Source organism: Neolamprologus multifasciatus, chromosome 1 (assembly GCF_963576455.1).
Source record: "Neolamprologus multifasciatus chromosome 1, fNeoMul1.2, whole genome shotgun sequence".
Lineage (NCBI taxonomy): Eukaryota > Metazoa > Chordata > Actinopteri > Cichliformes > Cichlidae > Neolamprologus > Neolamprologus multifasciatus.
In genome coordinates, this window is record NC_140439.1 from 6,101,035 (window position 1) to 6,121,904 (window position 20,870).

A 20,870-nucleotide genomic window follows, 5' to 3' on the forward strand; every position below is an offset into this window, starting at 1 on the left:
GCGCTTGATGGTTTTTGCTACTGCACTTGGAGACACATTCAGAGTTTTAGCAATTTTCCAGACTGACTGACCTTCAGTTCTTAAAGTAATGATGGACTGTCGTTTCTCTTTACGTAGCTGATTGGTTCTTGCCATAACAGTTGTTAAATAGGGATTTACACCTGTGAAGTGAAAGCCACTTCAGGTGACTACATCATAAAGCTCACTGAGAGAACGCCGAGGGTTTGCAGTTCTGTCAACAAAGCAAAGGGGGGCTACTGTTGGGAATCTAAAATATAAGATATATTTAGAGTTGTTTATCAATGTTTTCTTTGCTACATTCTATATATATCTTGCTTCATATATTTGATGTCTTCAGTACCTGTAATGTAGTAAAAACATTATATGAGAAGGTGTGTCCAAACTTTTTAGTAGTGTGTTATAGTGAGCACAAATGGTGAATGCAGAAATGTATATCCAAATGTCCCCGTCCATAGTCAGCTATTGACAAGAGAGAGTGATAAAGAGCAGTCTAGACCCAGTTAATGACCCATAAGTGGACAGACAACCTGTTATTAATACTGTTGAAAAGTATATGACTACATTCATCAGAGATCTCCATGGTTGAAATGTATATCTTATATTCTTTGTATATTTTGTATGTTGTATAATGCTGTACCCTCGTGATTTTGTTTTCTACTGTCCCAGGCACCCGGGACAGCAAAATGAACTAATGTGTAGCAATTTCCCTTCAGCTCCACATTACAAATTATTTATTTATGTATTTTTAGGGCCTTTATTTTGATAGCAAAGTTAGGACAGAGCTGGGTAAAGACACACTGGGCTGGGTGTGCTTTTTTCTACCTCCAGTAGGGGCTTCCCAGTATTTTCTGAGCCTTTCCACTGCTCTACAAAGATGAACTTCACGTTCTCGCATCAGCCAGTTTTACACACGTCTATAGAATTTCACTAACCTTTCAACGTACTGGCCTGCAGCACTGGGCTGCCTCAGACTTGAACATGGTCTCAAAACCAAGGACAACGTTGTCATACCTCTTATAAACATTAGATGGCAGTAGTTTTTTCCACGGACGTTATCTGCTCTCAGCAGCAAAAAGAAAGAGGAGGACTTCCTGTCTCTATCGACTCTCCAAAAATGGCGGATGTTTGTGGCCAAGTGTTATTGGGATCAGGGCTTACTGTGCTCTCCCATCCTTTGATGTACATTAAAGTCCTGATCCAGGTAAGAGAGTTTGGACAGATTGTGTTTCCTTGCAGGGCCTCATTCAGACACTCTTTACTTATCTGTGTAAATACTGTAACTCTCGCTGGTATCTGACTAGAAGAGGAAATTGTCATTCATTTTCACAGTGTATTGCCTCGTTTACCAGTAGATTAGTAGGTTTGTAGCACACACAGAGACCTTTAATAAGTCTTGATAACTATTTATCTGAGAATATAGCAGGAACTGTCCCAGTAATAGGATCAGACACATTGTTGTCCCGCCTGTTGTCCCTGTGACCTTCTGTTTCCTCATTGCTGTGCAATAGGCGGAATCCGCATGTTGATCGAAAGTTAATCATTAACTGCAGTGTTGCGCTGCTTCGTTTATATTCTGTGCGCAGGTTGAAGAAAACAATCTATGAGACATAATTCTTCACAGTTCATTCATGGCTTATTTTCTAAGAAAGCCAGCGGCGCTAAGTTGCCATTTGTTGAACTGCTAGAGATCACCGCCAGCTAGCTGTCAGCTGATTAGCTCTAACGACGCTTTCTGTAGTGTTTTACACGGATGTCAACACACGGTGTATATTCATGAGTTTGTCATTGGGAGAAACGTGTTTGCTTCTCAGTTACGAATACTGGAAGCTCGATGATGAAAAACATGAAAATAACGAGCACAGGAGCAGGAGCACACAGCAGAGCACCGGGGACGTGTATCGATTAACGTTTGCTTAATTACAACCAAAAATAGCTTCAGGTTGATCTTAATGACAGAATAAGTCATGATAGTTTTACTAGATGCTAACAGTTGTCTGCCTTGTGTATACCGCGTCCATATTTGTAGCAGTCGGCTAATCATCAACTGTGTGGGTTAAATACATGAATGCAGCACAGTGCACACACTGGTGCCTGTCAGACTTATGTGATCTCTGGAAACATAGCTTTGTAAAAGAAAAATGGTAAATGGCCTGCATTTGTATAGCGCTTTTCTAGTCCCTAAGGACCCCAAAGCGCTTCACATTCACACACTGGTGATGGCAGCTACATTGTAGCCACAGCTGCCCTGGGGCACTGACAGAGGCGAGGCTGCCGGACACTGGCGCCACCAGTAGGCCAACATGGGGTTAGTATCTTGCCCAAGGATATTTGGCATGCAGCCAGGAGGCAGCCTGGGATCGAACCGCCGACCTTCTGATTAGTGGCTGACCTGCTCTGCCACCTGAGCTACAGCCACCCAATAACAAATAACCAAATAAGTGAATCAAAAGTCAACATCATTAAAAAAAGATTTGTCTGTCTGGATCTTCTTGCTATATAGCATGTGATGTGTTCTGTCTCAGTCTCCGTGGTCTGTCTCTCCGTGGTCTGTCTCTCTGTGGTCTGTCTCAGTCTCCATGGTCCGTCTCTCCATGGTCTGTCTCTCCGTGGTCCGTCTCTCCATGGTCTGTCTCAGTCTCCATGGTCCGTCTCTCCGTGGTCTGTGTCTCCATGGTCTGTCTCAGTCTCCGTGGTCCAACTCTCCGTGGTCCGTCTCTCCGTGGTCTGTCTCAGTCTCCGTGGTCCAACTCTCCGTGGTCTGTCTCTCCGTGGTCCGTCTCTCCGTGGTCTGTCTCAGTCTCCATGGTCTGTCTCAGTCTCCGTGGTCCGTCTCTCCGTGGTCTGTCTCAGTCTCCATGGTCTGTCTCTCCGTGGTCTGTGTCTCCATGGTCTGTCTCAGTCTCCGTGGTCCAACTCTCCGTGGTCCGTCTCTCCGTGGTCTGTCTCAATCTCCGTGGTCCAACTCTCCGTGGTCTGTCTCTCCGTGGTCCGTCTCTCCGTGGTCTGTCTCAGTCTCCATGGTCTGTCTCTCCATGGTCCGTCTCTCTGTGGTCTGTCTCAGTCTCCGTGGTCCGTCTCTCCGTGGTCCGTCTCTCCGTGGTCTGTCTCAGTCTCCGTGGTCCGTCTCTCCGTGGTCTGTCTCAGTCTCCGTGGTCCGTCTCTCCGTGGTCTGTCTCAGTCTCCATGGTCCAACTCTCCGTGGTCTGTCTCTCCATGGTCCGTCTCTCCGTGGTCTGTCTCAGTCTCCATGGTCTGTCTCTCCATGGTCTGTCTCTCTGTGGTCCGTCTCTCCGTGGTCTGTCTCTCTGTGGTCCGTCTCTCCGTGGTCTGTCTCTCCGTGGTCCGTCTCTCCATGGTCTGTCTCAGTCTCCATGGTCCGTCTCTCCGTGGTCTGTGTCTCCATGGTCTGTCTCAGTCTCCGTGGTCCAACTCTCCGTGGTCCGTCTCTCCGTGGTCTGTCTCAGTCTCCGTGGTCCAACTCTCCGTGGTCTGTCTCTCCGTGGTCCGTCTCTCCGTGGTCTGTCTCAGTCTCCATGGTCTGTCTCTCCATGGTCCGTCTCTCTGTGGTCTGTCTCAGTCTCCGTGGTCCGTCTCTCCGTGGTCTGTCTCAGTCTCCGTCGTCCGTCTCTCCGTGGTCTGTCTCAGTCTCCGTGGTCCGTCTCTCCGTGGTCTGTCTCAGTCTCCATGGTCCAACTCTCCGTGGTCTGTCTCTCCGTGGTCCGTCTCTCCGTGGTCTGTCTCAGTCTCCATGGTCCGTCTCTCTGTGGTCTGTGTCTCCATGGTCTGTCTCAGTCTCCGTGGCCCAACTCTCCGTGGTCCGTCTCTCCGTCGTCTGTCTCAGTCTCCGTGGTCTGTCTCTCCGTGGTCTGTCTCTCCGTGGTCCGTCTCTCCGTGGTCTGTCTCAGTCTCCATGGTCTGTCTCTCCATGGTCCGTCTCTCTGTGCTCTGTCTCAGTCTCCGTGGTCCGTCTCTCCGTGGTCCAACTCTCCGTGGTCAGTCTCAGTCTCCATGGTCCGTCTCTCCGTGGTCTGTGTCTCCATGGTGTGTCTCAGTCTCCGTGGTCCAACTCTCCGTGGTCCGTCTCTCCGTGGTCTGTCTCAGTCTCCGTGGTCCAACTCTCCGTGGTCTGTCTCTCCATGGTCCGTCTCTCTGTGGTCTGTCTCAGTCTCCGTGGTCCGTCTCTCCGTGGTCCGTCTCTCCGTGGTCTGTCTCAGTCTCCGTGGTCCGTCTCTCCGTGGTCTGTCTCAGTCTCCGTGGTCCGTCTCTCCGTGGTCTGTCTCAGTCTCCATGGTCCAACTCTCCGTGGTCTGTCTCTCCGTGGTCCGTCTCTCCGTGGTCTGTCTCAGTCTCCATGGTCCGTCTCTCTGTGGTCTGTGTCTCCATGGTCTGTCTCAGTCTCCGTGGCCCAACTCTCCGTGGTCCGTCTCTCCGTGGTCTGTCTCAGTCTCCGTGGTCTGTCTCTCCATGGTCCGTCTCTCTGTGCTCTGTCTCAGTCTCCGTGGTCCGTCTCTCCGTGGTCCAACTCTCCGTGGTCAGTCTCTCCGTGGTCTGTCTCAGTCTCCGTGGTCTGTCTCTCCGTGGTCTGTCTCTCCGTGGTCTGTCTCAGTCTCCATGGTCTGTCTCTCCATGGTCTGTCTCTCCATGGTCCGTCTCTCCGTGGTCTGTCTCAGTCTCCATGGTCTGTCTCTCCATGGTCCGTCTCTCTGTGGTCTGTCTCAGTCTCCATGGTCTGTCTCAGTCTCCGTGGTCCGTCTCTCCGTGGTCTGTCTCTCCGTGGTCTGTCTCAGTCTCCATGGTCTGTCTCTCCGTGGTCTGTCTCAGTCTCCATGGTCTGTCTCTCCAAGGTCCGTCTCTCTGTGGTCTGTCTCTCCATGGGCTGTCTCAGTCTCCATGGTCTTTCTCAGTCTCCGTGGTCCGTCTCTCCGTGGTCTGTCTCAGTCTCCATGGTCTGTCTCTCCGTGGTCCGTCTCTCCGTGGTCTGTCTCAGTCTCCATGGTCTGTCTCTCCGTGGTCTGTCTCTCCATGGTCTGTCTCAGTCTCCGTGGTCCGTCTCCATGGTCTGTCTCTCCGTGGTCTGTCTCTCCATGGTCTGTCTCAGTCTCCGTGGTCCGTCTCTCCGTGGTCTGTCTCTCCGTGGTCTGTCTCTCCATGGTCTGTCTCAGTCTCCGTGGTCTGTCTCTCCGTGGTCTGTCTCTCCATGGTCTGTCTCAGTCTCCGTGGTCTGTCTCTCCGTGGTCTGTCTCTCCATGGTCTGTCTCAGTCTCCGTGGTCTGTCTCAGTCTCCGTGGTCTGTCTCAGTCTCCGTGGTCCATCTCTCCATGGTCTGTCTCAGTCTCCATGGTCTGTCTCAGTCTCCGTGGTCTGTCTCAGTCTCCATGGTCTGTCTCAGTCTCCGTGGTCCGTCTCTCCATGGTCTGTGTCTCAGAAAAAATTTACAGAAAAATTTAACATTTTTCTGTAAATTCTGTGAACCTCGGGCAGCTCGACTTGCTTTTAGTGTTTCCAGCTGGGCCTCGTGTACCTTTAGTCGAGTGTTTTAACCGATGCAAACTATAAATCTTTAGACATAGGTTGTAACAGCCGCCGTTTTCTTTGAGTATTTATTACACGGCGTGCTGCGGGGAAAAGCCTGTTCTAACGTTTGAGTCTAAGGTTTATCTTTTAGCACCTGACGGCTCTTTTTTGCTTCTCATCTGTAAACTCTGCATACTCATTCACATGATTCAGTTTATTTTGAAAAGTCTCAACAAGCTCTTAAGCTTTATTGTGAAAGGTTTACGTGGAAAACAACCAAGCGGATGGTGGAGCCACGTGATGGTTTTTACCATAATTGTTGCTAACGACAGCATGTAAAAACAGGCGCTTGTCCGTCTGTAGTGTGGTTATATTAAACATACGAGAATGAGAGAACTTCATACAGCCACTACAGTGACCATCAACACAATGAAAAAATATTGCTGTAAACAGTTTATTTTGCAACACCACGAAACAAACGATAGCGTGATAGGAAACGATAGACGTTTTTATATCGTTATATCGAACAGCCTGTACATGGTAGCTCGAGCTGTACATGATGTTCTGCAGATAAAAACTTCTCTTGCAGCATTTTTGGTGCTTTGCTGTATTTCTCTAGGATACATAAAGACAATACTTGTCCCCTCCTATGGTTCCCTCTCATTGTTTTTGGTTTTGTGTGTTATCAGGTCGGACATGAGCCACTCCCTCCCACCCTGGGTAGGAATTTATTTGGAAGACAAGTCTACCAGCTACCTGGACTGTTTGCTTATGGCAAGTTTGATTCTTGATATTTTTATAAATGGAGTTGGTCATAGTGTTACTGTGCTTTGAACGATTGTATGTGGATATTTAACTTTGTAGTTTTACCACTATTTACAATGTGTTTCAGCAAAACACATCATTGGGATTGATGGAAGAGCCGGTCTTTTCAAAGGACTTGGTCCGAGGCTTTGTGCAGGCACCATTGGCACAGTCGTACACAGCAAAGTTGTACAGGTAAGCTGAATAGATGTGATCAAACAACCAGTTTCTGTCCAGTCTTTTCTTTGAATTTCTTTAGGTGGTCATTTGTTTCAATCATTTGCGATGCATACATAAATGAGCCATGTGCTGGGACTAACAATGGCATTGACTTTGAACTCCGTTTCTTGCCACCCATGTTGTAAGTGTAACTCAAAGACTGTTGATTCTGGCAGCTTGATAACCTCTATCCTCTTCCAGAAATGTCAAGAACAAGGCACCCCACAGGTAAGTTTTTTTTTTTCTAATCCTGTTTGTAGTCACAGTATGATAAGTTCAAAATGTTCACTGACTCCCCATAAAATGCAAAAGTTTGGCCCGTGTCCCCTTCAAGATCCTTTTCCTGTGCAGCAGCGCATCACTTCCTGCATTTCTGTATTAAAATCTGATGTTCTTTCACTTCTGAGAACTTTAACAATCTGCACTGTATTGCCTGCATCACTTATAGCAGAGCATCTAATACTGTTTTCAGGTTATTTTTGAAAATAAATGTGGTAGAAAAATTTGTAAAATAAAGTAAATTAATTTTAGTAATTGAATAATCGATTGATTATTCCATTGATTAATCGAGTAATCAGGTAAGAAATACTTTTGCCTTGTTAATGAGCAATCTGACAAAAAGACACTACTAAACAAAAACTAAACCCTTTGATTGTATTTACATGTCATATGGTTTTGTTGTTGTTGTTTTAAATAATGCGTTTTCACAAATGCAAAAATATATAAATAATAATAAAGTGCAGTGAAAATAAAATAAGATATATACGCAATCTAAACTAAAGCGTAAAATATTTACCATAACTGTCATTTTGATGCTGCAGACATTAATTAATAATAAGTGTCCAACTAACAACGAGCAGGTCAGTGGTTCGGAGTTTACTGGCCGATACACATCTTTATTGGCTTGTGAAAAAAGCTTTTATTTTTATATTTTTAAATATGAATTTAATTAATGCACTATTAAACAGGGCTCGCAAAATCGCCCGTCCGGCTTTCATATAGCCTGACGGGCGGGGCTGAGATAGATTTTGGTCCCCCGACCGGAGATATCGCAGCCCCGGGACATTAATATACTGTGTTACACCCCACGGTTCACCTCTGTTTACTGCAAGTGTCGTTTCCATGTAAAAATAGGACAGTTGCCATCAGCCTTCAGCAACATGTATCATTTAACCAGTTTGTTTATATTTTTATTTTTTAAAAGTTTGCTGTTTGTACGAAGAGCAGGTAAAGAGCAGACTGGAAGCTGGAAGCATTTTAACTGGTCGTTTCTGCTTCTGGATCTTTTTCAAAGTCTTAATTCCATATTAGTGTCACTTGATCAAAAGTTTGTCATACAAATATTTGTAACTATTAAGTGTGGTTAACGTAAGTTGAACGTGACATGGAACAAATGTAATGTCACATTCACATGGGGATGATACGTAACAATTATGCAATAAAAGATCAAAAGCCTTGATATTGTGTGTACAAACTGAATGCCATCTTAGAGCAGGTGCCTACACTTCTATGAGAAGTGATGGACTCAATGCTCATGGCAGTGTTTGACTGTCCAACATAACCACCCTGAAATAGCAGCTAACCACTGATTAGCCAGAACGCCCAGAGTTGGCACATCACTGCTCACTTTTAGATCTTGATGCTGTTGGGACTTTCTCTCTGAAATGTCCCTCAGTCCTCCTCCAATATTCTGCTTTTGCCTCTGATATCTTTCTCGATATCTTTCTTTAGGTTGGATTGGCACAGGGGAGGCTGTAGCTCAGGTAGCTCAGGTGCTAGAGCAGGTCACCTGCTAATTTGAAGGTTGGTGGTTCGATCCCTGTGTGCTCCAGTCTGCATGCCAAATGTCAGTGGGCAAGATACTAACCTCAAGTTGCTCTCTGATGCATCCAATGGAGTATGAATGTTAGATAGAAAGCACTTATGTAGGAAGAGAATACATAATGTATAATTATCTGTCTGTCTATATTTAATGTAATTCCTTCTCTTCTAAACATGAGGGCAGTGCTGCGGTCTCTCATAAACTGATAGTTTATTCTGATAACATCTGCCTCCTTTGTCCATAGTTATTCTGTACAGTTGTGGATGTAAAACAGGGCAGTGGATGTGTAGGCTTCTGTGTCCTACGAGACGAGACTACAGCCGACCACTAAGTGATGGGATTGATCAGTGGGGCCAGAAGGAAACAAATTAATCCAGTTGGTTTTTTGAAGAAGCAGAAATGCACATCGCATATACTAGGAGTCTATGGGATGTGCATATCTAGTTCATTTATGTCCCCAATAATGCACAGCTTGGGTTAGGTTGGAATACAGCAGCTAAACTAGGAAGTCTTCACATATCCTCTCCAAGAACCTCTGAACAGGCCTATAGGCATGCATACACACTACCAGTGAAAGGTTTGGACACACCTCCTCATTTAATGGTTTTTCTTTATTGTTACTGCTCTCTACGTTGTACATACTGAAGACATCAAATCTATGAAGCAAGATAAATGGAATTATATAGCAAGGAAAAATTAAATCACTAAATGTTTCTTTTTCTTTTTTTTATGCTTTCCCAATCAAAAGTTTGACCACTTGATGGCGCCTACAATATTTTTCATGGTTGGATCTTAAAAAGGTTTCAAGTAGAGCTTCAACGTGCAACAAGAAGAAATGGGAGTGAGACAAAACAACATTTTGAGCAATTTATTGACAACAGCACTGAAACTGAAACAAGCTGTTTTACAGCTGATCAAACGTTTAGGTCCACGTGCCTTTAAAAGGCCAAATCTAAGCAGGAATATGGATTCATTGCCATTTTCTGTCACACTGTCAATGTTCTGATGGCAAATTCTTTTTCCTCTTTTGAACGAGATCAGGCTGCTGAACTGCATAAGCAGGTGTCTCACAGCACGCCATCGCTGCTGAGGTCAAGTCAAGTGGAAGGTCAAATTCAGAGTATTGATTTGTAAATAATTAAAATTGAAAAAAGGGGGCAGGAACAGGAAAAGTATAAACTTCATCCTACTCCTTTTCAAACACACACATTCTGTAGACATAGAAATATGAAAACTTGATGTTTTTTAAGTTATTTTCTTTTCTCTTTGTTATTTCAGTTATATTTGCATGTTCAAAATAAAACTGTCAGAAAAACAAGCAAAACAAATATACGATAAAACGTTTGAGGGAGAGTCGCTGCGTTGATGTGTGCTGCCATCTTTCAACAATGAACTGAAGTAACTCGATTATTTAAAAAATCTCCTTGTTGAAAATTCTTTGTCTTTGTTTATGACCCGTTCGTATTCAGTTATCACCATGGAAACGTGAGCAGTCCCCCCACATTTCTGCCATAGAATCGTGTTTAGGAATATAAAGTATAACAACATGAAGCCCAGGCAGACCCCAGCTTTTAAACAAAGACTGATAACACACAGTGACAGTGATGCTGTCATAGTTTAACACACAGTCTGCCCACACACACACACACACACACACTCTGCGACGAGTCGTTACTCGCAAAAGAAAGAACATAACTGGCAGCAGTGATGCCTACGAGAAGCAGAGGTGAATCTAAAGGGGGGTGTGGTGGTGTGGGGGGTACTGTATTTATTTGTAAGGCTCTTGTAACATTTTTCAGATATAAAGTGAAATAACATTATATCATATTAATAAAATTAATATTCAAAAATATAAACATTGGTATTTTCAGCACACCAATATAAAAATGTACCTGGGCCAGTAAACCTCTAACCTGTTAGGTTGGAACTTTAATTATTATTATTATTATTAATTATTAATAATAATAAAACTGCACTTTAGGAACCACAAACTGTTGCATCAAAGCCAAGGCAAGCGTCAGGATGTGGACAGGCTTGCTTTTCATTATTGCAGCCAGCCTGTACTCCTCTAAAGGCTCGCAGGTGCATAACTGACTCATTTACAGCACATACGCATGAACAAACAGCAAAGCTCAATCAGGAGATGCAATACTGTTACTACTCTTTTGCATGCTACTAATTTAAGAGACCCCCGCCCTAGTAAAACAGTAAAGGGTCTATTAAAGGGAGTAAAGAGAATATTATTTATGACCTCTGTTTAAGTTACATGCACACCTTATTTTACGATTACTGTACTTGAGATTTTTTTTTCCAGTTTTTGCACTTAGGAAAGTGTTTTCTTAAAAAACGTTAATTTTATTATGACATAAATTCAATGACTGGGTTTGTTTTGTTTGTTTTGGCAGCTCTTGTTTGCAGTTTGTAAAATGGAAAGCGATGCACGGTTCATTTTTCAAAGACCTGTGTTTTGTTTTTTTTCATTTTTGGAGTAATCGGTTAAATACATTATTACTAAAGTAATCTCTACATGCAGCCCTACGTTTAACATGCTGGCCTTGGCCCACACTGACCCCACTTAACAAATGAATTGTGTGTTGCTCCTCATCGCTCTCCTCAGGCCATCTGTACACGAGTTCTTAATAAGGGTATAAAGTGGCCAAATAATGTTCAGGATGGTGACGCTGAGGTTTCTCTGATTTCCAGATACTGGGTGGGCAGCAGAAGGAGAAAGAGAGCTCTCTACAGCAGGTTGTTAATGAGGTAAGACCTGTGCAACCCCAAAGCTAAGTCACAACACTACACAGCCAAGTCTGGTCTAAGCACTTTAATAAGGGCAAGAAAATACTGTTATTAAGGAAAAAGTGATAAAGTCAGTATTTTAGTAATACTTTAAGAAACTGAGCACACAGTTAATCAAACAGTATAATGTAAGACTGGTTATATGTAATTAATAAGCGTAAACAATACTTCGTTTGGCTCAAAGCAGAAGAACTCGGAGCGGCAGGAGCCCAACGTGTATTTGACTCACAGCAGCTGCAGTTACAGTGCGCACATAAAAGCTTGCACATACAATTTGTGTTAGTCAAGTGTGTTAATGAATGTCTGATACTGATCATTGTGCTGTCTGTGCTTTGTCAGTCTGGCCTGACCACAGTGGGAACTGTCTGTAGTGATGGATGTGGGAACAAAGCTCAGGTTTCAAAGATGTTGACAAGATCAAACTCGTGTGTTGCTTCAGCTTCCTGTTAACTGGAACTGTGGCAGCTCCATTCTCTGTCAGTGCGCCCCAGGGTGGCTGTGGCTACAATGTAGCTGCCATTGCCAATGTGTGAATGTGTGAATGACTGAATGTAGTGTAAAGCGCTATACAAATGCAGGCCATTTACCATTCTTCAGTGGAGGCTTGTTTTGAAAAATACAGCATTTTATTTACAGCTCAAATACAACTTGGGCAATAACAATGTTAATTATACACAGAATGGACACAATTTCACTGTAAAACAGCTGAAGTTGAACACACTAAATGCTGCTAGTCTGATGTTAACTAGCGTTAGCTTGCTAACACTTTCATACTCACCACTGAGCAGAATGAAGTTCTGATGAAGACCCATCATCACAATCAATTCAACAAATATGCTTCGGTGACACAACATTGTGAAAACAGTGGCACATGTTGCAAGTCGCGTGATCAAGGTCAAGTATTAGCCTGCGCTCACTGCTGATTGGTTGTTACATGAAACCATATTTGTTTCAAACCAAATGATGTGTCGATCATTTACATCAGGAAATATTTTTAAAAACTGATTTCTGCTTCCCTTTTCTAGCTGCGGCCACAATAACAAAGTTATACTTTTGATAATGATTCAAAGCTGTATCGTTACAGTTGTACTTTGAAGCTAAATCGTGTTATATTTGAAAACAAAGCTTTCACATAATACAGTTAAGTTGAGTACAGATGATGTTACATGGAAACTGTTAGTAATGATAATAACACGCTGCACTTACAGTACTGTTGTTATAGTGCTGTTGATGCATTAATAGTACAATTTATCAATACTTGAACTTTAGTGACTTGTTGTGTTTTCAACAGACAACCAGGGAGATGGTTGCGCGCTCCTGTGCCACCATCGTCACACATCCCTTCCACGGTACAGCGTGACTCAGAGCTGTCACATTTTAAATGATTCAGCACAATATGCCTGCATACCTTCAGGAAGTCTGAAATGTTTCTCCTGACTTGTTTTCAGTGATCACTTTGCGATGTATGGTGCAGTTCATTGGAAGAGAAACCAAATACAGGTAACTTTAGTATTTTAGTTGTGATACTGAATGAGAAGAGCCGTGAGATTTATTATGATTTTCTGTCCTCAGTGGGGTGTTTGATTCCATCATCACAGTCTACAGAGAAGAAGGCGTCCTGGGCTTCTTTGCGTAAGTTTGACTCTATTTGTCTTCAGGAACCGACACTTCTGTTGGATGTTAAGTGGACGACTTAGGCAATAAGAGAAAAATATTATTGCAAAAGTAGAAACTAAAGAAGCTCCTTCAGTGTGTCATCAAAGAGGGAGACTGTTTTATTAGGAGTAATATATTATCTTCTTTCTTTTTTTATAACAATGACAGAAAAATCTAAATCATTGTCTTTCTGACAATAAATTGTTATTTTTGGTAGTAAAATGTTTGTGACAGGATTATATCTCTATATACACTCTGTCTCTCTCAGCCATGATCTGGGATGCCGGGGGGGAAGTACGATGTGAATGGGTCCATAATTGGCACGGTACCAAAACATTCTGCTGTACGTTGTCCTGTAGATGATGATTTTCATTTCTTTTACACATTTGAGCAGTGTACATACAATGTATGACAAACTGAAAAGTTATATACAAGTTTTTCAGGTTCTTTTTCGGACCTCTATACACACAGAATTAAATATAATAATAATAATTAAAAATAACACAAATTGACTTTCATATACGTTGCTTTTTAAAACTTTGCTCTAGTCTGGAGTATTTTACAATGTCTGAAAATGCAGTGAAAAGAGCATTTTCCACATGAAGGCACCTCTGTAGCATGGACTGGGTTTGGTTATGAAATAATTTGCATCGTACAGTTTTCTGGTCCGTCTGACATGGACCAGAAAACTCTTCTAGCACCTACACAAGAACCAGTGAAAGAGTGTGGAGCGAGTTTATGGATGAAAAACAACAAAGATCATCAGCTGCTCAAATAGACTTTGTTTGCCTGCTAGCTGGTGTACGGCACTGCACTCAATCATGAAGTCTCAGGAGAACTTGGTTCTCTCTTTTTTCTTTCTTCATTGATCAAAATAAAAACAAAACCATTTGCATATTAATGTCTTGACATGAAAGATCACCGTTTATTATACATTATGATCAGACAATTGGCATTCAGACTTTAACCACGCATTTATAGAGTGGTTTATTATTATATAATATTTCTTTAATCTGAAAAAATATTGTTCTCATAAATTTACATAAAATTAATTCAATTCAATTTTATTTATATAGCGACAAATCACAACAAAAGTCGCCTCAAGGCGCTTCATAGATACAGAAAAACCCAACAATCATATGACCCCCTATGAGCAGCACTTTGGCGACAGTGGGAAGGAAAAACTCCCTTTTAACAGGAAGAAACCTCCAGCAGAACCAGGCTCAGGGAGGGGCGGGGCCATCTGCTGTGATTGGTTGGGGTGAGAGAAGGAAGACAGGATAAAGACATGCTGTGGAAGAGAGACAGAGATTAATAACAGATACGATTCAATACAGAGAGGTCTGTTAATACATAGTGAGTGAGAAAGGTGACTGGAAAGGAAAAACTCAATGCATCATGGGAATCCCCCGGCAGCCTACGTCTATTGCAGCATAACTAACTAACTAAAATTACTTGTATGTAATTGGATCTTCCAACAATTGTTGCAATGATGCACCTTGAGCCTCATTTCCTGAAGTCAGGGCTCCCAACATATGCATTAAAATTACTCATTCTTGATATTGTTGCAGTTACTTATTAGCAGATCATCAGTTGTCACAGTACTAGAACTTGAAATCCAATTGAATCAAAACAGATGGAAAATACTCTAAATACTCTAATACTTCCCATATTTGATACAGTATGAAATGTTTCCTGTTACTCAGATTTGATCTTTACTGACAGCTTAAATCCTTCCTAAAGTGTTGTGAACTACTTCATCTGTTCAGTAAGAGGGAGAGTTGTGTGACATCCTGTTTGCAGCGGTGCTGTGTGCGGTTGTGCAGCTGAAGGAGTCAAAGGCAGCACTGGGTGATGTTTCACAGCAGTATCAGTTCAGTATTGATTTATTACATCAATCTATCGATTCATCGGCTAAGAAATATTTTTGTCTTATCAATGAGTGATAGTAAATGATCAAGCCTTTCAAAGTGAATCTCACTGGGTTCATTTTAGAAACGTCAGTGTTGTTGTTTCATCTGTCTCATTTGTCCAAAAACAAACCTAAGTGGCTCCTTTAGAGGATGATGTGCTGGCTGCAATGAAGAGAAGCAAACATCAGCCCTGTGCTCTCACGTAAAGTTATTGTGCTGCTGAAAACAAGATTTTATGATTAATTAACATTAACGATAATTCGGTGTACGACAACAGCCTTCAGCTCAGTGGCTCTGAGTTTACTGGCCCGTGTTTATTGACTCGTGAAAGACGCTTTAATTTTAGATAATAATATGAAGACCTGCCACCTCTACTCGCTTTCATCTAAAATAGGACGGTTGGTGTCAACATTCAGAAAGTTGTACAGTTTAAAGACCGTATCAACCTCAGCTAACAGTTCATCTGCGTGTTTTTGTGCAGCTTCTGGAGGCTTACAGTCGATTTTTCACTGTGAAACAAACGAATGAAGCAGCTACAAATATTCTTTTTTTATCATGTCAGAGTTTGCTGATCAGGATCTGATTACACCAACAACGCTGTTTTTTTGAATATGTGAAACTTCCACTTCAGCTGAGCTCTCTCTGCTCTCTTTGCTCAGTTTCACACAGAGCTGCAGTCTGTGTTAAACTGAGCCAGCGTCATCATCACTGCTGCTGTTGTGGCATTTTATTCACACACTGCTAATAAATACGTTTGCATTGAGTCTGTTTTTAGTTGTGAATGTGGCTGAAATGCTCGTGTTCGAGTTTCCATGGTAACAGCGGCGCTGCAGAGGGTCCCTTAACGACGCATCGAAGCAAAGAACTTTTTGTAGTCGAATTATTCGAAATACTCAGTGAACTGTTGCAGCGCTGTATCTGAGTGTCAGTGAGTTAAACATTGTTCCAGCCAGTGTTGGGCTTCAAACAATCCCAGTGTTTGATTATAGTGTCTCTACTCTTTTCTCTTTTATTTAAGGCGTGTCTTTATTTTTTTGTATTTCCTTTTTCCTAGTGGGTTGATTCCTCGTCTGCTGGGTGATGTCCTTTCTCTGTGGATCTGTAACCTGCTGGCTCACCTCATCAACACATATGCCATTGATGACTCGGTATAATATGTCCTTCAGTTTCTGTAATCTCAATACCTGAAATTCAAGTTTGTGCCTGCAAAAAATCAAAACAACACAACAGCAATCGTTTGTTTGATTGTTTTCATTGTATGTTCAGGGAACTACTGTTTGTATCGTACTGACAAAGATCTTGAGGGTTTTGTGAAGCAGTCTTAGATTAAATTTTAAATTAAAAATCAATTAAATTCTTAGATTGAGGCTGTAACACAGACTAACAGTGACTCTTGTTCTGAACAGATGAGTCACACAGGAGAAATCAAGAACTGCTCTCAGGCGATGACAGGCGTGAGTATAGCAGCATCAGTCAGCAGTCTGTTTGTGGCTCAGTCTCATGCTCTTCATCCTCTGTCTTGCAGTTCTTTGCCAGTATGCTCACCTATCCTTTTGTTTTGGTGTCAAACATAATGGCTGTCAATAACTGTGGGTAAGTTAGCTCGTCACTTTCTGCTGTCAAACTTGCTGAATTCAAGCAGACTCATATTATAACTTTCTCATCAGGCTTGCTGGAGGCAGAGCTCCCTACGCGTCAGAATATCACACCTGGGTGGACTGCTGGAAGCACCTTAGCAGAGAGGTAAGTTTATATCTCATCTGGCTCCTTTCAAACATTCACTCAGTAGTAACGATTCACAAAGAATGAACCGAACAGGCTGGTGCATACACCACTGTGCTTTCTGTGTCAACAAGGCACCGAAGGTTTGCTTCATCCTGATGGGCTGAAGGTCATTTTGCAGTGTTACAATTTCCACCTGTCCAGCATCCGAGCTGAACATTGCACTGAGCGATGCATGTTGTCTCCACGTTCATGAAAGGATTGGAAATGAACAACACACTGATCAAGGTCCCAAAACCTGTTCTCCAAGTCTGTTTATGACTTAAGAGTACTTTTCTGCAGCTTTGTCAAAAGTCTCAGATGCAGAAGCTTTTCAGCACAGAGGGAACGTGCAGCACCTTTTTTCTCTGTAAATGCACAGAGAACAATGTTCCTCTGGGCTTTAAATGCATTTAAAACACTTGTGTCAGCAACAGTCTTACCGTTGCCTCGCAGCTTTGTTTCCCAGTGATGTCCTTTAAAATGAAAGGTCAAGTGTCCACTCGGTGTACCCCAGCATAACGTTTAGGAACTCCGTGTCACCTTTTCAGTGAGGGATGAATCCTGTATGTTGGCTGATCATAGCAGGAGCTGGTGGTCACTGATAGCAGCTTTTCCAACAGTAAAAAAAAACCTCCGTCACCGCGTTATAGATGTTAACTCCTCATAGACCTCGTAGTTGTCTTTAGTGACAGTCGTGTCAGACGTTCTTCTTTTGTGGACAAATCGTCAAACACCATCCAGATGAAGACCATCAGCTCGCTGTGCTGCTGCTGTCCACAGACTGGTTACACTGGATGCTAAACCACCTGCACTTTGATCCCAGCCCAGCTGATCAACCAAGTTCCCGGACACAGCCGACACTCTTCTAACTACTGTAGTTGGCCCCAGCTGGACATCGGAGAGAGTGGAGATCACATCAGTTCCATATTTCTCGTCTTTAAGCAGTTTTTGCAATTATCATGATTGTTTCTTTGAAAACCTCCCCGTCTGAAAATGCCTTCTTTTTCTTAATCATGAAATGTGAAGCTCTAAATGAGGCTTCGGTTCATTTTTAGGAGTTTTGTTCTCGTGAAAAAAGACTGTTTGCTCAAACCTGCCTTTAACAGTCTGCTGCCCATCGGCTAGTTAGCATGGCAGCTTGTGTGACACGTTCACAAACGTCTCTCCACGTTGTGCCGCTTTGCCGTCGCCACATGAATCGTTCACAGTAGTGAAAACTCTTCCTCTAATTCACTGTGAAATTGATGTTTTCTTTTTCTTTCGTACTTCTTCTTTACACTTTTTTTACTTATGTGTTTATACACAACCTGCATTGAATTATTACTCATTTCTGTCTCTTCCATAATGTGTCTTTTGTCCTGTCTTCTTCCCCTCATCCCAGCCAGTCGTAACAGACGGCTGCTGCTCCCTGAGCCTGGTTCTGCCAGAGCATATTTATATATGTATAAATATCTGAGTTCAATTGAATTCAATAGTTTTTATTATTCTCTTGATGTTATTAAGTGTGCCTGTTCAACAATGCACTTACTGGAATGGACCACGGTGCAGCAGTTCCCACTGTTGCCGCACAGCAACAAGGTCGGCTGCAGCATCTCACCGGGCCTTTCTGTGCGGATTTGCATGGACGTCATTCAAACATTATACGGGCCACTTTTATTGACTAAAGCCATATTTTGATATGTTTTATGTGTTTTTTTTTTCCGCGAGAGCAGTTTAAGTTTGATGAAAAATCAGATTTTTCATGGAATTTTCCCACCACTGCACGATCATGTGACCTGCTCTAAAAACAGTTTGGAAAATGTCTTTTTTTTCCCCACCCAAACCTTTTGCCTACATATATAATATATACTTCAAAATGTAGCTGTCGTTGCCCTCTTTCGTCCAGTGTAATTCCTCTTGAGCTGGGATTTATGGTTCTCTCACAAATGCTATCAAAGCACAGACTCCTCCCTGTCCCCCTCCTATATGCAACCGTTTTGAAACGGCACCAAAATTTAGGCTAAATTTTTAAATTGGAGTCCTAACACTTTATCTCCCCACTAGGCGATCGTGGCTCAAGAGTTGGGAGTTTATCTTGTAATCGGAAGGTTGCCGGTTCGAGCCCCGGCTTGGACAGTCTCGGTCATTGTGTCCTTGGGCGAGACACCAGTAGGCACCCGTTGCCTACTGGTGGTGGTCAGAGGGCCCGGTGGCGCCAGTGTCCGGCAGCCTCGCCTCTGTCAGTGCGCCCCAGGGTGGCTGTGGCTACAATGTAGCTGCCATCACCAGTGTGTGAATGCGTGAATGACTGGATGTGTAAAGCGCTTTGGGGTCCTTAGGGACTAGTAAAGCGCTTTACAAATACAGGCCGTTTACCATTTACCGCTAACATGCAGTCTTTATATAAAACCTACATAACAGTACTGCAGCAGTACAGTATTCTGCTCATTTGATGCCAGTTTCCTTCTCTGTCACACACAGACCCACACACACAACAGATATTTTGCAAATGTTCTTTTTCTATTTGAGATTCTTGAATTTAGACATTTAAAACACATCATTTCACTCTTCAGATTTGTTTGTGGCTAAATGTTCTTTTGTCATTAGTCAACTGTTTCTAATGCACGTTTAACTTCTACAACTACTTTCCAAGAAAGGTGAGAAGAATAGCAGCTTTGTTCTGAAGCACCACCGACTGATTTGCAGTCACGATGCAGGGCAGTGAGTCAGTCACGTGACTGAAAACGATTGTTTTATGACAGCTGACCCAGCAGCATCACTCAGAATTTCTTCAGAAATGTTCTTTTCTAGTTCTGTCTTTCATGTGTAAGCTGACTATTACTAACACTTCCTGCCTCTTTTCCTTGCAGGGCAACATGAGCAGAGGCAACAGTTTATTTTTCCGAAAGCTTCCAGCAGGAAAGACGTACGCAGTCGACCAGAAGAGATTTTTCTAAAGCTTCAGGAGTGCTGAAATGAACATAGTTGTGATAATAAAACAAAAATCCAATATTGCCTGATTTGGGAATTGGACAGTCAGCTTTTTGTATGCATTTGTTTGCCCTGAATTAGTTTTTTTCCTTAACAGCTGCCAGCTTAGGAACTGAACAGTTTTAGTTAACTGCAGAAAGATTGTTTAAATAAAAAATATTAGAGGGTAGAGCTGTAAGACAGTGACATGTTTTTAAAATATGAACTGCCTTTCTACTTCCACATTTACAAAAACTAAAGCTGGCGTAATGATTATGTAATTTTTCCCTTCATGTTTTCTTTTTTGTTTTTTATGCATTTGGTAATGTCTAAGATTCGCCACGTTAATGATCATGTGGGATCTCTTTTCATCTGGTATTGTATTGATGTAATTATTCTGAAGGTGACCTCTGAGTGCATGTGTAAAGGTAACTGGGGGAGGACAAGTGGTGGTGGTGTTTCTGAAGTATATACACTGAGAGATGTGGAGAGCGGTCTGGGTGGACACCTGAGGACTCTGAAAAAGTACTTTAGCTCCTGATTGACCCAAATAAAAGGAAAAAAATGTCTTTCCTGTAAAAGGTTTTTGGGAAGTATGTTATGTGAAGTGGTACAAGTGTACAGATGTTTCATTTTTAACATAGGGTGGCACTTATATGTGCAGAGCCATTGGCACATACAGTTGAGAGGCAGTTGGGGGGACACTGATTCCTCTGGTTGTTGAATGACAGTCAGTTTGTTCAGAGTCTTAAATGTTCCTGCTGCTGAACAGAGATATCTGATGATGTCCTGTAATCTGCTGGTGCCACGTATAAAACTGTCTGGAAGTCCCTCAGGATCTAAGACTTTTGGGACCTTCTCGACTACCTTCGTCTTGGGAACTTCTAATCGACCTCCTAGGACCTGGCGTCCATATATGTGGACGTCATATTTTGGGTTGTCCAGACCAAAATACAAAGTCTTGTTCTATAAGGGCCTGATATCCACTTACGAGGACATCATACTGTAACTGTTCTATCAAATTTAAAGCAAATCTCATTTTTCTCAGAAACAAAAATCAGGTAAAAATAAAAAATCACGTAATTCTTTGTTTTTACATTCATCAGGTTCCAATCAGCCCAAATAGCAAAATAGAAAATGCTGCCATGAAAGAGTTTGGGTCTTAGTAGGTTAATATGCAGCACCAATGTTCCTGTATACAATTTCAGTGGAACCCTGACTTACGAATACCCCGTTTCACGAAAAATTCAAGTTACAAAGGCGCTGAACGGCAATATTTCTGCCCATGTTACAGCAAAATGCCCGAGTAACGAAATCCGCTGGCTCTGATTGGCTGAGCCTACAGTGCCCACAATTCCCTCCGAATCATGTGACAACCCCTTGGCTTCTGTACTTGAGCTTCGCTGTTC

At 42.6% G+C, this 20,870-nt stretch overlaps 1 protein-coding gene and 1 long non-coding RNA gene across 2 annotated transcripts in view; one reads left to right on the plus strand and one right to left on the minus strand.

The window, feature by feature from the left end:
- The window catches only part of LOC146525206 (uncharacterized), a 374,600-nt gene that overhangs the window by 176,762 nt on the left and 176,968 nt on the right, over positions 1-20,870 (minus strand). The gene's annotated exons all lie outside the window — the stretch shown is intronic.
- On the plus strand, positions 1,083-20,544 carry mtch2 (mitochondrial carrier homolog 2). The gene is made up of 13 exons (XM_085165496.1): positions 1,083-1,222; positions 6,225-6,309; positions 6,428-6,534; positions 6,760-6,786; positions 11,084-11,140; positions 12,471-12,528; positions 12,628-12,679; positions 12,752-12,811; positions 15,803-15,896; positions 16,155-16,202; positions 16,274-16,341; positions 16,416-16,491; positions 19,362-20,544. Exons 1-13 carry the CDS (start codon positions 1,136-1,138, stop codon positions 19,446-19,448), a joined length of 906 nt encoding a protein of 301 aa, XP_085021622.1. The 5' UTR covers positions 1,083-1,135; the 3' UTR covers positions 19,449-20,544.